A 17,248-nucleotide genomic window follows, 5' to 3' on the forward strand; every position below is an offset into this window, starting at 1 on the left:
TTTTCAACAAATCGTACTATTTATCAATCTGCATAATTTGGCTCCGAAATGCATATATGTTTTGAAAATTATGCATTTTGATAATTTTCAATCTGCATAATCATACTATTTATCAACAAATCATACTATTTATCAATCTGCATAATTATCAATCTGCATAACTATGATTCCACAATATGTATATATGATTTGAAAATTTAGCTACTGTAGTTCCACATTTTACTGATATATGTTCCACTATTTATCAATCTGCATAATTTGGCTTCAAAATGCATATATGTTCCTTACAATATGTTCCACATTTATCAATCATACTATTTATCAATCTACGTAAGAGTAATTTTGAAAGCCCTAATTTTGAGTGAGTAATTTTGAAAGCCCCAATTTTCAAATTTCAAATATATTTTCCCAATCACTACCTTAACTTTTTTATTTTAGCGTTTCAAGGACGAACCTGGTTCATCTATGGCCTCAGAACCCACGTTCTCCTCAACAAATTCCTTTGCTCTAGCCGATGGTGGTCGCGGTGGAGCTATGGTTCGCGAAGTAGAGAAAATGAGGGCTACAACAGTGGGTTAGGTTTACGAGTGGGTCGCCATCGGGAGTATGTCACCGTCGGGAGTGGCCGCCGGTGAGGCTGGTTTCAGTGGAGGAGAAGAAGTAAGTGTGAGAGTGAGGGAGAGTGCGAGTGAGATTGAGGTCAATGTATACTCTGTATAACTTGTATAGCAGAGCGGGAAAACTAAAATTTCTATTTTTTATTATTTTTATTTTTTTATGGCCGTTGCAAGTAGGATATCAATGAGGCTTCTCAAGGAGGGGATCCGGACTCCATAAAAGAGAACACATCAGTTTCTATGCCTCCTAACTGGGACTAGAATAAACACTAATTGTTACAGACTATGAAAGAAGAAAAATGCTTGAGACCCCATTTTTTTGGGACCCCCACAATCCCCTTTGGATCTTAACCATTGATGTACATGTGAGACCCACTCATGTATGTGTGGGGCCCACACCATCAATGGTTGAGATCCAAAGGGGGTTGTAGGGGTCTCCAAAAAAAACGGGTCAAAATCATTGTTGATGAAAGAATTATTTGCTCCTGTGAGCCAAGCGCATTCTCTGCCTGTGGAGAGAAATTGTTGTTAGCACTTGCAAATTAATGCAATCACATTAATTGCAACTAGGTGAAGTTGCTTACTAGTATCCAGGGGCAGACCCAAGACTTGATCAATAGAGGACCCAGAAAGAATGCATTAGGGTGCGTTCTAACAGGAAGATAGGTCGGGTAGGGTTTAAAGGCAATGGATTTTCATGCCATTAACACTGGGGATTTTTCATGCTATCAATTGGAAATGGATAAAGTTTTAAAACTTAGTTAAATATTGGGTATAACGAAAATATCTCGTGGTGGTATCACTAACCAAGTTCTTACATTGCGGTAGTAAGAAATAATGACTGGGTTAGTTAGAGACAAGGATTGTCAACCTAATTTTATTTACAATTTTTTATTCACATAAAATGGTGTCACTATTGTACTTAATATTTTTTTGTGCCTATGATATCTAATCTTTTCTAAAAGAAGCCTTCCACTATTTGTAAAATCGAATACTTTAATTAAAAATTTATTTTAGAACATAATACATGTGAGGGAGCACCTTAAAAAGGTACATACCACATGCACCCCACAACAATATATATAATATAACCACAACATTCCATGACAAATACCACAAGAAGTCGTAACTATTTTCACCAAAATGGTTTGTAACATTGCACACCACAAATGGTTCATTACATGTATATCACATCATTCATAACATAACCATAATGGTTCGTAATTTTCACTACATAGTTCATAGGTGCACAACATATATTCACCATTCGTAACTGTTATCATAACGTGGTATAGCACATCACAAATATTTGTAACTTTCATCACAAAAATTCATAACTCCTATATTCAACACAGATATCATTATTATTGTATTATTTATATTACTGAAACACATAGTTGGAGAGCTATTAAAGAGATTGGAGCATTAAATAGGAGGGCGCCAGGTAAAAAAGGTGTTTGTTATGTAACACCAAATCCACACATACAACAAAAGAGTTTGCGAAAAGCGGAGGGCCCAAGTCTATATACAGTTCCCCTCCTACTAGTAGCCACCTCAAAGATATCACAGTTTCCTAACAATTAAGAAAACTCCCAAAAATACACCTAGTGACAAGACTCTTAAAAGACATAATGACCTAAATTTAAAAATTATGTTTAATCATGCAACTTGAAAAAAACCAGCTTCTTTCGCTTGATTGTGTGCCTTCTGTTCTCAAAAGTTGGTCCTCAAATCTTGATTGTATCACAAAGAATGATGAATAGTCTTCCGGCTCAAGTTACAGCCATTTGTGAGGATCTTTTTTTTTTAAGTTACATCTCTATTTTATGACTAATGAAAAATGAATGTTATATTTCCGTGTTGTTATATCTAACAACTTTTGCTACATAGGACACATCATACACCTTCAGCAGTAACATGCTGCATCAGCAATTCCACACAAAGTGTCAGTAAGAGAAAAGATAATAAAGTCCAAAGGCTCATTTAGCTCCACAAATTATGAGAAAGAAGAAGAAGAAGAAAACATACCTGTTTAAATATATTAGCAACTGGTTCCAAACCTTTAGGAATTTTATGGCATAGTCTATACATCGTAGAGAGATCTTCTACCTAAGATGAGAAAACAAATTGGAGATATTACTTATCATATATGGCTTTATTTCAGATTACCATATTTTACTTTCTCTAAACAATGAAATAACGCAACTCCATATAATAATACCTTATCATCTCTAAGCAACACACGGCATCTAGAATTCTCCATTTCAAGTAATTGGGTGCTATATACGTCCAACAGCTCGTTTTGCACTTTCTACAAGGAAGAAAGGGAGTTTATTTTTACATTAACTACAATGACCCAAAACATCAGCAAAATAAGCTCAAAGACAGAGAGATGGGAGATATTGATAAGTGGATCCATTGCAATTAAATTTCCAAAACAGGATATTTGAAACCATTTTTAAGGACAAGGAACAAAAGGCCATAATATGAAATTTATGAAGCCATGAATAATACTAGTAATTTGATTGTACACAAAGCATCTCCGTATGTAAGGTTAGCTACAATATCAAATGTACCAAAGTATCTATATTATCTGAACATGATCTTGTTAAGTCACTAATTAGCCCAAAAGCTTAAGCTGCTAGGAATTAGGTGTTAGAATAGTAGAGAGAAAGAGAAAATAATATGCATTGTATTGAATGAATTGTATTGAATACCATAGAAGGCCTGTATATATAGGCTAAGAAAGAGTATCCTACTAGAAATCTAACTATGAGAAAGAGTATCCTATAAGAGACCTAACTATGGCAATACCTAATATATGTAGGAAAATATACCATATATACATTAACATCCCCCCTCAAACTCAAGAAGGATAAACATCTTGAGTTTGGAAAGAAAAACTAAAAATGAAATAAAACTAAATAAAATAAAAGAAAAATAGATTGCAAAATCCGAACGGGAGTGCAAGGACGCTTGAAATAGATTAGAGGCCGGAACTAAAGGCGGGAGACAGTTTATGGTCGTGTCGGACCATTGTAGGAACTGGCTAAAACTAATGCCAGGACAATTGAAGGTTGTGCCGGACCGATGCAGAAACTAACTAGAACTAATGCCAAGAGACAATTTATGGTCGTGTCGAACCATTGAAAGGAACTGGCTGGAACTAATGCCAGGATAGTTTAAAAGGGTCATGCCGGACCGATGTAAGGGCTAACCGGAATCAATGTCGGAACCGTTTAAAGGGATCATGCTGGACCGATGTAGAAGCTAACCGGAATCAATGTCGGGACAGTTTAAAGGGGTCATGCCGTACATATGTAAGAGCTAATCGGAATCAATGTCGAGACAGCTTACGGAGTCATGTCGGACCGATATAGGAATTAACCGGATATTGAACCAACAAGCGTAGCACACACATAACTTATGACGTGGTGCTAAACGACGATGGCAACAGACGACTAAGTGTACTAGGAGGTAGCTTGAATAGTGCGCCAAAGGGGGCGGCTTGAGTTGTGCGCTAGAGAGGGCAACTTAGGTGGTGTACTAGAGGGGGCGGCTTGGGTTGTGTGCCAGAAGGGTAGCTTCATTTTTTTTTTTTATTGGTGAAAAAATAAAATGTAGAGGGAAAGATAGAGTGGAGTAGAAGCACACAAAAAAAAAAAAAAAGATTGTGAGTAAAAAATATATATGGTAGAGATATTTGGGGTATGAATAAATTAGCGAATAAATGAAGAAAACACCACGAAGCGATACTGAAAAGAAAATATAGCAATGGAATGGGTTGAGGTCTGGCGGGCAGCCAAGGCAAGGCTGTTGCCCGCCAGTAAGGTGAAGAACACCAAGAGCTTAACCTGTAACTCTGATACCATGTTAGACTATAGAGAGAGAGAAAAAAAATAATATGTATTGTATTGAATAAATTGTATTGAATACAATAGAAGGCCTGTATATATAGACTGAGAAAAAGTATCCTAATAGAAATCTAACTATGAGAAAGAGTATCCTATAAGAGACCTAACTATGGTAATACCTAATATATCTAGGAAATCAATACCTAATACATGTAAGAATATATACCATATATACATTAACATTAGGCCCAACGTATATCAAGCTATTCAACACCTTCCCTTATGTGCAACCCCGTCTTGCACATGGAGATACAAACATCTACACATACAGACAAAGGAATGCAAATGAAAGACAAAAGAATGCAAACAGGGGCTAAATGCAAATGAAGAAACTTGAACCCAAGACCTCCCTCAAATTGATATCTGATACTATGTTAAGCCATCAATTATCCAAAAAGCTCAAAGTTGGAGCACCCGGGGATGGGGTAGCGTGCGTGTCCATGGCCTGCAAGCGGCAGGTGTTGCCGAGTGAGCACACTGCATGAGGAAGGATGTGAAGCAAAGTCTTATATTGCCTGGATACAAAAGTAGTGTATAGTAGATAAGCATGAGGGCACCCTCACCTTAATAGTTAGCTTCTGGGATTGAGTTCTACACAAGACTATGTAATAGATCCACACTCAAATAAAGGCATAAAATGATCTATTACATGAACAAGATCCACCAGCTATCTATTTATACAAGATTAAAAATCTAACCTCCACTAGCTTTGGCTAGTTAATCGAGTGCAGATATAACTCTGTCACTCTCCTTTTTCAAGCATTCATCAGCCTGTTGTTTCCATAATAGGTGTCAGATTCCAACCAAACTTATCATATCATTACATCACACCAAATTAAGATACTAAAGGAAAATGTATTTTAACCCTCAACATGTAATCAGGACAATAATCTTCAACAATCCAAATTGATGTTTTCCGAGAATAATAAGCAGCAGAATCTTTAAGCATGTAGTCTTCAAAGTCTTCTTCATAATAATTCATTTGTCCCATTCCAATTTCAACAAATATATCCAGAACATTTTTCAATAAATGTCTGAAAATTTGCTCTCCCTCGCGTTCTTGGTCAATCTGGTCCAGATGCATTGGTAATTAAGTTCAATTGCTTACAAGGAAAAGAACCATTCAGCAGTAAACTTACCAGTGTGGTAACAGCATCTCGGACTTCACCCTTGACTCCTTGACTCCTTGTAAGCTTGAAATTCGAATAGTAATAATTTATGCCAGGAATAACTCTACCATACTACTAAAGAAAAACAACACAAAGTAACAGCAATTTTGTCAGAATGTAGCCACTGTAGTTCGAGATTTGCAAATCACACTAACATAAGAAACAATTGCATAGCATAAATTCATAACAAACCAGGTTACAGAAGCAAATGAGTCCAACTTCAGTGAGTGTAGGAAATGACATCCTCGGAATAAAATAACGATCAAGAATGGAAGTAGCGTGACAGGAACTTGACAAAAAGTTTGTGATTTTCCAATCTTTTTATGAGCTTCCTCAACACAAACTCATTGTGCTTCTCTCTCAAGAATGGCAACACCTAATAATGAAAACATATTGCAGCTAAGTACTTGAATAATAATGAAAAAAACAAAAGAGACTATGACTACAGAGAATCATGCATATATGGTTTCCTCCGCAAGCTTACACCTTCTTCTATTTTTTTTTTTTTTTGGGGGGGGGGGGGGGCAGCGAGGGGAGCGTGGGTTTGTTGGAAGAGCAAAAACGAAAAATTCAATACTAAATTGGAAACTAAATAGAAAGAAAACAAAAAATTAGCAAATATATGCAAAATGCCATAATTTTTTGAATAAAAAAAAAAATGATACCGGGTTTTATTTGAATAAGTAAACAAGCGGAGATAGTTCACATTTAAACTCTTAACTTCCAGAATGACAACTCCTATAAAGGAACAGATAAATAGGAAATGAACTCCAATCTCTAATCTAAATTTGAGATTTGTCAAACAACTGAAAATGGACAGAACCATCCTAAAAACATAACTATATACCTGCCACCACAGTTATGTTTCATACTAGTGAAGAAAAATTACGATAAACTCATATTCCATAACAACAAACAGTGGCAATGTGCATATGAAATAACAATTTCCACATGATAATATTCACATGAGCTAATAGTATTGATAAACATGTAGTAACAATCCAAGAATTTCCTCACCGTTGAATTGATGTATTCTTCATTAGTCTATATATTTCTCATAGAGCTGATGAGAATAATCACGAGGAGGGCTTTGGGTGCACATGTTGCGTGCAGTCCTGTAATTAGAATAAAGGAGAAATCACTTGGTTTAGACAATAAATGGATTGTTTTCTTCCCCTTCACTTTTTTCCAACTTTTTTTTTTTTTTTTCTTTTTTACGAATAACTAACTGGAAGGAAAAAATTTAAATTGATGATAGGGTATACCTGTGAGTATCATATAATCTTCAGAGCCAAACTGCGACTCTGGTAATCCTTGTAGAATTCTCTTAAGCTTTGTGATTCCCTCCTATATAATATCCCATACTTCCTTCCACTCCATAGGCTTGTACACCATTGTGATGTTTATACCAGTCCCTCAAACTACAATATGTGAATAAAGCTATCAGATCATCACAATCCCATCAAATTAAACAATGCACAATATTTTTTTTTTTTTTTATCAACAAAAAAGAACCTTTATTGATGAAAAACCATACAAGGGATGAGATTACATCAAAAAAAGGAGGGGGAGAGCAGCATGCATCATAGCAACCTAACCCAATCCCAACTAAGTTGGCACCGAGAAGATAGCCCAATCATCTGCAAGCTCAACCCCAAGAGTTTGGTGAGGAACCAAACTCGACAGGAAGAAGAACAAGAAGAGAAACCAAAAACCAAAGCCAGGCAAAACACAAACAAGAGACAGAACATAACAGCAAACAAAGCAATACTGAACCTGTGAATTATGTAGTTTATATTATTCATTAAGGATAGTTTAGTACTTTAGATTATTAGGGATTATTAGGGTTTCGTTTGAACCAGAACCAAAACCAGCAAATGAGACAAGCTGTTTCGATGACGACCTTGCGAAGAGAGAGGCAGAGCTGCGAGAAGAGCTGCTTCGATGACCTTGCAAAGAGAGAGACAGAGCTGCGATGTGCGATGAGAGACAGAGCTGCGATGGTCGATGATGACCTGCGAGGTATGCTACTGTTTGTAACCTTGCTCTGATACCATGATAACAGATGACAAAACTTGTGTGTATAGATTAATCAAAAGAATTACAAAATATATAAACGATAGAATGAAACGAAACCCTAATAATCCGTAATAATCTAAAGTACTAAACTATCCTTAATGAATTCATTCGGAGACCTAGGTTGGGTATCTCGCTGATCTTCTCTCTATTTTGACCTAGCTCTCGTAAACGGTGAACCTCCATCACTGCTCTCTGGTTTATAGGTTGCCGTGGTTATGAGAAGAGTGCATTGCTACTCTTGACAGGTCATTCATCTCTCTCTCTCTCTCTTCTCTGCTGCCTTTCACTCTGTTTTGAATGCACTGTAGTTTGGGTATACAATATGGCTGATGATAAATTGCAAGCTATTACTACTAAATTAGATGGTACCAATTATTCTTATTGGTCTCATGTGATGAAAAATTTTATAATGGGTAAAGGTATGTGGAATTATGTTATTGGTATGACTATTAGACCTGTGGAATCTCAAGAACTGAGGCCGATGTTGCTAAATGGGATAAGGAAAATGCACAAATTCTTACTTGGTTTCATAATTCAGTTCAAACTACCATTGGTTTGAATTTTTCCAAGTATTCTACTTCTAAACAAGTTTGGGACTATTTGAAGACTATGTACCTTGAGTCTAACTTTGCAAAACAGTATGAACTTGAGATGTCTATTCGCAGTGCTAGTCAGAAAGATAAATCCATTCAGGAGTTCTACAATGAGATGACTACTTATTGGGATCAGCTTGCTTTGATGGAACCGTCCGATTTGCAGTTACTTCACAGTTATATCAAGTATCGGGAGAAACAACATCTTGTTCAATTTCTCATGGCCCTTCGTGATCAATTTGAGCCACATCGGGGAGCTACTCTTCATCAGTCTCCCTTGCCTTCTATGGATGGTGCTGTCCGTGAGCTTATTGCGGAAGAAACTCGGTTTAAGGTGGCTCATGGTACTCCTGCTTTCCAGTCAGTTTTTGCCACTCCTCCGGTTTTGCCCACTCCATCTTCTCATTTATTTCAAGTTACTGGTAAGCCCAAGCCTTGGATTTCCATGGATGAATGCAGCTTCTGTCATCAGAAAGGCCATTGGAAACATGCATGTCCTAAGCTTTTGCAGCCCAAGGGTCGTTCATCTGGTTCACCATTCGCTAAGCCGACATTTTCAGGATCTCGCTCATCTGCCGCCTTTTCTGCACCAGTTTTTTAGAATGATCCATCTTCCAATATGCAGTCTATGTTTGAGCAGATCAAGTCTTTCATGGTGGCCAATCCAAATCTTTCGTCCCAAGCCTCCGCTATGACTACCACTCAGTTCGGTTTGTCTGGTTCATCCTCTTCAGGTAATATCCATACTTCGTGGATCTTTGATTCTGGTTGTTCACATCATATGACCCATGTTGCATCTCTCCTCAATAATTGTATCTCTCCTTCTTCTTCTATCACTATTGCTACTGCTAATGGTTCTTCTATGCCTGTACACTCTGTTGGTTCTATTTCCTGTTCCCATTTGTCTCTTTCTCCTGTATTTTATGTGCCTCACCTCTCACTCAGTCTTATTTCTATTAGTCAATTATCTGATTCCGGTTTTGATATTGTTTTCTCTTCTTCTCATTGTGTTGTACAGGACCGGGTATCCAAGAGACAGATTGGGATCGGGCGTAGAGTTGGAGAACTATATATCTTGGAGAGCTTGCATGTTCCTCTAGAAGTGTCTTCTACTGCATTGTCTTCTTTTGTTTAAACAATAAGTCATCTTTGTTTTATATTTGGCATTCTAGGTTAGGTCATCTGTCGAGTGATCGGTTGAGGATGTTAGTTAGGTCTGGACATTTAGGCAATTTTCCCATTAGTGATATTTCTGAGTGTCGTGGTTGTAAACTGGCTAAAATGTCTGCTCTTCCTTTTAATAAAAATAGTTCTATTTCATCTTCTCCTTTTCAATTGGTCCATACTGATGTTTGGGGTCCTTCCCCTATAGTTACCAAACGTGGTTCGCAATATTATGTAGCTTTTGTGGATGATTACAGTCGGTTTACTTGGGTTTATTTGATGACTCGAAAATCTGATTTTTACAAAATATATTCTAATTTTCACTCCATGATTCGCACTCAATTTTCTACCACCATTAAAATTCTTCGTTCTGATTTGGGGGGTGAGTATTACTTGTCTGAGTTTGAGGAGTATTTAGCTACTCATGGAACTATTCATCAGTCTTCGTGTTCTGACACTCCTGCACAAAATGGTCGAGCTGAGCGCAAACATCGCCATCTCCTTGATACAGCTCGCTCTTTGTTGCTCTCATCTTTTGTCCCTTCTGTTTTCTGGGGAGAAGCTGTGCTCACTGCTGCATATCTTCTCAATCGGATGCCTACTCCTCTTCTCTCAGGCTCATCTCCGTATGAGCGTCTTTTTGGTGTTACTCCCAATTATTCTCTTCTTCGTATTTTTGGTTCTGCATGCTTTGTGCTCCTTCCTAAACGGGCGCGCTCCAAGCTTAGTTCTCGTTGTGTCCTATGTGTCTTTTAGGGTATGGCATTAATCAGAAAGGTTATCGATGCTATGATCCTGCCACCAAAAAGCTATATGTGTCTAGGCATGTCACTTTTTTAGAAAAACTACCCTACTATACTATACCTTCCACCCCTGTTCCTATTACTAATGATGAATTGGTTCATGTTGACCCATTTCCTCCTAATGTTTCTCCTGATGAGTTTGTTTCTGACCTTGAGGTCTCTACTTTGCCTCTTACTAGCACTTCTAATACCTCTCCAGCTACCTCATCTCCAGCTCCCGCTTCTCCTGCTCCCGCTTCTCCTGCTCCTCTTATTGTTTATCAACGCCGCAAAGCACTTCCGAGCTCACCTGTCTCTAGCTCTACTGTCCCTCCAGCTGTTTCTTTGGATCTCGCTCCTTCTGCACATCGCTTCCCAAAGCGAGATCGTCATCCTCCGAACTGGTATGGTTTTGGTAATACATGTTTTTCCCTTTCCTATCAGTCTTTTCTTTCTTGTCTTCATACATATTTTGAGCCCAGGTCTTATAAGGACGCTTGTCATGATCCCAATTGGATTGCTGCCATGAATGATGAGTTAACTGCTTTGGCTAACACTCAAACTTGGGATTTGGTTCCATTACCTGCTGACAAGAATGTTGTAGGCTGTAAATGGGTCTATAAGGTCAAAACCCTTTCTGATGGGTCTTTGGAACGGTACAAAGCTCGTCTAGTTGCCCAAGGCTTTTCTCAGGAGTATGGAATTGATTACGATGAGACTTTTGCCCCCGTTGCCAAGATGACTACTGTTCGTACTCTTATCTCTGTTGCTGCTGCCCATCATTGGCCCCTGTTTCAACTAGATGTCAAAAATGCTTTTCTGAATGGGCATCTTGCTGAAGAAGTGCATATGCGCCCTCCACCGGGTCTCTCTCACCCTCCTGGTGTTGTTTGTCGTCTTCGCCGTGCTCTATATGGTCTCAAGCAGTCTCCTTGTGCTTGGTATGAGCGATTTCACTCTGTTGCCCTTCAGCTTGGTTTTCACGCTAGTCATCATGATTGCGCTCTCTTTGTTCGACGCACTTCTGTTGGGCTTGTTCTCCTTCTCTTATATGTGGATGATATGATCATCACTGGCTCCGATTATAGTACTATTGAGGAGGTTAAGCATCAGTTGTTTCAGAAGTTCGAGATAAAGGATTTGGGGTTTCTTCGGTATTTTCTTGGTATTGAGGTTGCTACTTCTCCTACTGGTTATCTTCTCTCTCAGACTAAATATGCCCGTGATATTCTTTCTCGTGCCAATCTCACTGATGAGAAAATTGTTGACACTCCTCTTGAGTTGCATGCTAAGTTTTCTACTTCTGATGGCGTTCCTCTTGAGGATCCCACTTTGTATCGCGAGTTGGTTGGGTGCCTTGTTTATCTCACCGTTACTCGTCCGGATATCTCCTATGCTGTGCACATTCTCAGTCAGTTTGTTTCTGCTCCTCGTTCCACACACTGGGCTGCCTTACTTCGTACTTTGCGCTACCTTCGTGGCACTTTGTTGCAATGTTTGCTGTTATCTACCTCTTCGGACTTGACTCTCCGTGCCTATGCTGACGTTGATTGGGCAAGTGACATCTCTGATCGCAAATCCACTTCTGGTCTTTGTGTTTTCCTTGGCGATTCCCTCATATCCTGGAAGAGTAAGAAACAATCTGTTGTTGCTCGTTCCACCGCTGAGGCTGAGTATCGTGCCATGGCTTATGCTACTTCTGAGATCGTTTGGCTTCGCTAGCTTCTTTCTGATATGGGTGTCTCTCTTTCTAATCCGACTCAGTTGTATTGTGATAATCAGAGTGCTGTCCAGATTGCCCATAATTCAGTCTTTCATGAGCGGACAAAGCATGTTGAAATAGATTGTCACTTTGTCAGACAGCATCTTCAGGCTGGCACTATTACTCTCCCTTTTGTTCCCTCATCTCTTCAGTTGGCCGATTTTTTTACGAAGACTCATACTATTGCTCGTTTTCGTTTTCTTCTTGGCAAACTTTCGATACTTTCTGCGCTCGCATCCTCAGTTTGAGGGGGGGTGTGAATTGTGTAGTTTATATTATTCATTAAGGATAGTTTAGTACTTTAGATTATTAGGGATTATTAGGGTTTCGTTTCATTCTATCGCTTATATATTTTGTAATTCTTTTGATTAATCTATACACAAAAGTTTTTTCATCTGTTATCAGAACCATCAGCAATAGACCAGCCCAGCATATCAGTTTATCACACCCAGACACTTGCAGCCACCATCAGCACAGACACTTCCAACATCACCACTGCGGAGCATAGCAGACAAACACAAATACAACATATCAAAACAATACAGCAGTAGTCCAACACCAGTCCAGCATATCTGCCTAACATATCAGTTCTTTAAACCCAGCAAATAAATTACCAACAAAACAAACAAATTTGCAGCCATTTTCCACCCAGGACTTGCAACCAGCATCTCCAACAGACTCAGCAGAGCACCACGACTGAGCATAACAGACCAAAGCAAATTCCATATAACAAAAAAACATAACCGCATTCCAAAACATATCAACAAACCAAAACGTAGCACATCATCCCAAAACTAACAACCCACTACTAAGCGTAACAAAACAGATCAATAACCTAGCAAGGCAGATTGCCAACAAAACAAAGCTGATCACCATGAAGACTTGCATCCAGTACTTGTAGCCAGCTTACCCACCCAGCACTAGCACCTACTTCTACCCATAGGAACCATAGAAGCAAAAACACCAGACATAGTAGTCCAACAACGAACCAGCAACATCACAGTAACACCAGACATAACAGTCCAACAGCAGAACATAATTAGCAGCAGATTCAACCACCATTTCTGATGCAGTACTGCACTTGTTGCAAATTAAACACCAGATCAGTAACAGAGAACACCACATCCATTGGAGAAGCCTTTAACCACATTGCTACTCTCACCTTCACAATATCACACAGTTCATCCCAATTCGGTTGTATGCCATGAAACACACACTCATTTCTGTGCTTCCAAATGGACCACAGGACGGCTAAAGGAATAACTGCCCAAATTTTCTTTTCCATATTTTTCATTCTACTCCCAGACCACCACTGCAACACACCATTAATAGAGCCAGGCATAACCCACTGGGAACCCCACCATTTTACGATGTTTGACCAAAGCCTCCATACAAAAGGGCAAAAAAGAAGAATATGATCCACTGTTTCTACCTCACTTTGACAAAACACACAGACAATAGATGCATTCCCATCAAGGATACCGATTCTTTGCAAAAAGCTTGAAGTTTTAACCTTACCTTGCCAAGCCAACCACCCAAAAAATTGCACCTTGGGAGGAGCATAATTATTCCAAATTGATCCTGCCACATCCAGCTTAAGCCCAAGGAAAGACTCACACCAATTATAAGCTGAAGAAACAGTAAACATCCCTGATGTGTCTGCCTCCCAGATCAATTCATCTGTTTTGTTGTTGCAAGGTGTAGGTACAGTATTAAGCAGAGTGTAAAATCTACTAACCTCCTGCTCCTCCCAAGCCAGCAATGCCCTTCTGAAACCCATTTTCCAACTGCCAGCTTCACCCCTTCTCTGAAAGAAGCTCTTTACCACTCCTTGTCTGTTAGTAGATAAGGAAAACAGCCTGGGAAATTCCTCCTTGAAACACACGTTACCTGCCCACTTATCTAACCAGAAATGTGATCTCCTTCCATCCCCCAACACAATCTTGGCAGCATTAAGGTAGTAGTTATGTAGATTTGAATTACACAAGACATTATGCATTAAATCAGACCACAGCTTAGATCCTCTTCCAACCAAACTTGGTAACCATCTACCACCCTCTATATTATATTTCCTATAAATCACTACCTTCCACAAAGATTGATGCTCAGACCCAAACCTCCACCACCATTTTAATAACAAACATTCATTTAAAGTTCTAATCCTTTTCACCCCCAATCCACCAAGAGCCTTATTTTTAGTAATAACCTCCCGCTTCACCATATGCACCTTCCTTCTAAGATCAGATCCACCCCAAAGGAAGGTCGATTGGATTTTTTCAATCTCCTTAGCCACCCCTACAGGAATCTTGAACAAAGATAAGTAGTAAATAGGCAGGTTGGTCATGACCGATTTGATTAGAGTTAACCTTCCAGCAAAAGAAAGCACCCTTCTCCTCCAGGTAGACAGTTTTTTCTTAAATTTATCTAAGACAGGTGACCAAGTACTTTTCCTACCTGGGTTAGCCTCCAGAGGCATCCCTAAATATTTCATAGGTAGCTTCTATTGCAGACAATTAAAACTAGTGGCAAAAGCTTGCATCAGCCTATCATCCACGCCCACCCCACAAATGACACTCTTGTGATAATTTATTTTCAAGCCTGATAAAACCTAAAAGCATCTCAGAATTCGTTTGAGGTTCACCACTTCCACCCAGTTAGCTTCACAAAACAAAATAGTGTCATCTGCAACCTGTAAATGGAAAACTATCACACCATTACGACCCACCGCAGCCCTTTTTATGGATTCTAACTCCTTGGCTCTACACAACAAGCTATTCAGCCCCTCTGCTACAATGTTGAAAAGAAATGGTGACAATGGGTCACCTTGCCTCAAATCCCTTTGGGGACTAAATTCGGGTGTTGGAGACCCATTAACCAAGACAGAGATCATAGTAGAAGACACACAAGTTCTCATCCAGCTCACCCATTTCTCACCAAAGCTAAAATTTGAGAGTATGGAAAATAAGAACTCCCAGTTAACTGAGACATACGCCTTTTCAAAATCCAATTTGATTACCAAGCCTTTTCTATTAGATGTTTTTCACCCATCAGTCACCTCATTGGCTATCAAAACCCCATCTAGTATGTGTCTTCCCCCCAAAAAAGCAGACTGAGCCTCACTAATTATCCTGGGCATTACCTGTTTAATCTTGTTTGCTAGCACCTTAGCAAGAATCTTGTACAAAGTGCCAATCAAGCTAATGGGCCTATACTCGTTCAAACCAGATGGGCTATCAGATTTTGGGATTAGTGCAATAAAGAAACTATTGAGTCCTCTGACCAAGCTTGCATTCTGATGAAATTCTCTAATGAATTGAAGCACATCATATTTTACAGTGCCCCAACACTTCTTAAAAAATGACATGTTGAACCCGTCAGGCCCAGGGGCCTTATTGCCCTCACAACTCTTGATTACCTCTCTGATTTCCCCCTCTGTGAAATCAACCTCCATTTGTTCCACCACTTGAGCACCACCAATGTTTTTAAAAGGACCAGATATTTTAGGTCTACGACTCCAAGGCTCAGAGAATAACCTATCTGGTTTGGCTCTAATGCACAATATAACAGAACATTATACCATAAACTCCTTTGATATGCCTATAACAATATATCTTTCATTTTTCTTCTTCTCCTTCTTTTTACTGTATCCCATGCAAGGGTGGAAAGAGCACAAGCATGTGTGTCTCAATCATTTTGTGAAATCGTGAATCTTTTTACTAAAATAGTAAATCGTAAATTATATCGAATGGTGAATACTAATATTCACTTTCTTTAGGGGATGTTTGGCAATTAGCTAAAATAGTTTAAAAAAATCAATTTATTCTTTCTGATTTTTTGCACATATTTTTATAAAAAGTTAAAAAGTAACTAAAAAAATCAATTTCCAAACCTTCAGTGAATTGTAAATAATAAGATTCACTTAATGATGTTTGAAAATTGGCTAAAATAGCTAGAAAGACAAAAAGCTAATAAAAAATATATCAATACATTCTCTCAACTTTTTTATTTTTTTATATCTTTTTATAAAAAGTCACTAAAAATGTCAATTTCTAAACCAACCATTAGCATAATATGTAATTTTATATATGTATAATATAAAAAGAAATATCAATATATATATATGTATATACATATAATACCATGTAATCAATAGATAATCTCTTTTTCTATTTTGTGAAAATTATGTCGTTTCATGCATTATGCAAATAGAATTGAATTATAGTAAATCGCAATGAATCACAACTGATTTGCTCAATTTAAGATTCAACTACACTAATCGAATCGTTTTACTTAAAACCTTACAAATAAAACACCAGAAAAATACAAATAATAAAAATTACAATAACTATTGAAAATGGCTGAGGCGCGGGAAATTCACTCTCTTTAAGGAAATTCAAGCCCTCTGCGATTAGGTAAAGCCTTACACCGGTGCAGCAGAAAAAATCTTGACTTGTCCCCCCAAGATACAACAGTCCGACTAAGTCGTATGGTTCACCAATACAGCACAATTGGTTGAACCCAAATCTTCATCAGATACATCCTTTATTTCTTTACCTAATAATCTCACACAAAAATAATAAAATAATAAAAACTTCTTCTGTTTTTTATTATTTAAGACAAGAGGTTAGCTCAATTTATAGGAGTGGAAACTTAGGGCGAAAGAAAAGGAAAAATAAAAAATAATAGAAACTATGGACGCGCCCTCGAGGGCTTTATGCTTTTCCACAGTTCGGACTCAATATGTCACGGTTCTGAATCTAATCTCACAATGTGTGATGTGAGATTGATAAATCACCAAAGAGTCCAAATTCGGCAAATCGTTTTGAAAAACTGATTTTTTAAGAAAGAAGTGTCAAACATGGACTGCTTTGCCAGATACAAAGTCGCCACCTAAATATTTTGTTTTGGGAAAATTTAGGAAACCCTGACTCGTGCCTAAGGCCACGTGTCCATCATCACCAAAGTTGCCTCGGCTCGAGAACTTGGGTACGATTGGGGAAGGTCACTTCGTGAGCACCCTCGCTCGCCCGATCAAAGATCGGCCTCTACTAACCATGATATCGAGTTTTGAAAACATTATGTGCTCTTATTCCGGTTATTAGCCTAGAATTACTATGTGATGCACACGTCATACAAGTATAGACTAGGTTGCCTAATTTGGAACAAAG

The 17,248-nt window shown here is 38.4% G+C and overlaps 1 protein-coding gene and 1 long non-coding RNA gene across 2 annotated transcripts; both read right to left on the minus strand.

Moving 5' to 3' along the window:
• Positions 1-2,403: 2,403 nt before the first annotated feature.
• On the minus strand, positions 2,404-2,960 carry LOC114273038 (uncharacterized). The gene is made up of 3 exons (XR_003632918.2): positions 2,839-2,960; positions 2,646-2,726; positions 2,404-2,537 (listed from the first exon to the last, which is right to left on the minus strand). It is a non-coding gene; the product is annotated as an uncharacterized LOC114273038 (long non-coding RNA).
• Positions 2,961-5,248: 2,288 nt separating this feature from the next.
• On the minus strand, positions 5,249-7,095 carry LOC145803823 (cullin-1-like). The gene is given in 6 exon segments (XM_082897186.1): positions 5,249-5,302; positions 5,397-5,600; positions 5,671-5,708; positions 5,865-5,968; positions 5,970-6,076; positions 7,066-7,095. Coding segments are annotated over 6 exon segments (537 nt in total).
• Positions 7,096-17,248: the final 10,153 nt, after the last annotated feature.

This window comes from Camellia sinensis, chromosome 12, assembly GCF_055761805.1.
Source record: "Camellia sinensis isolate YWXY chromosome 12, ASM5576180v1, whole genome shotgun sequence".
Classification (NCBI taxonomy): domain Eukaryota; kingdom Viridiplantae; phylum Streptophyta; class Magnoliopsida; order Ericales; family Theaceae; genus Camellia; species Camellia sinensis.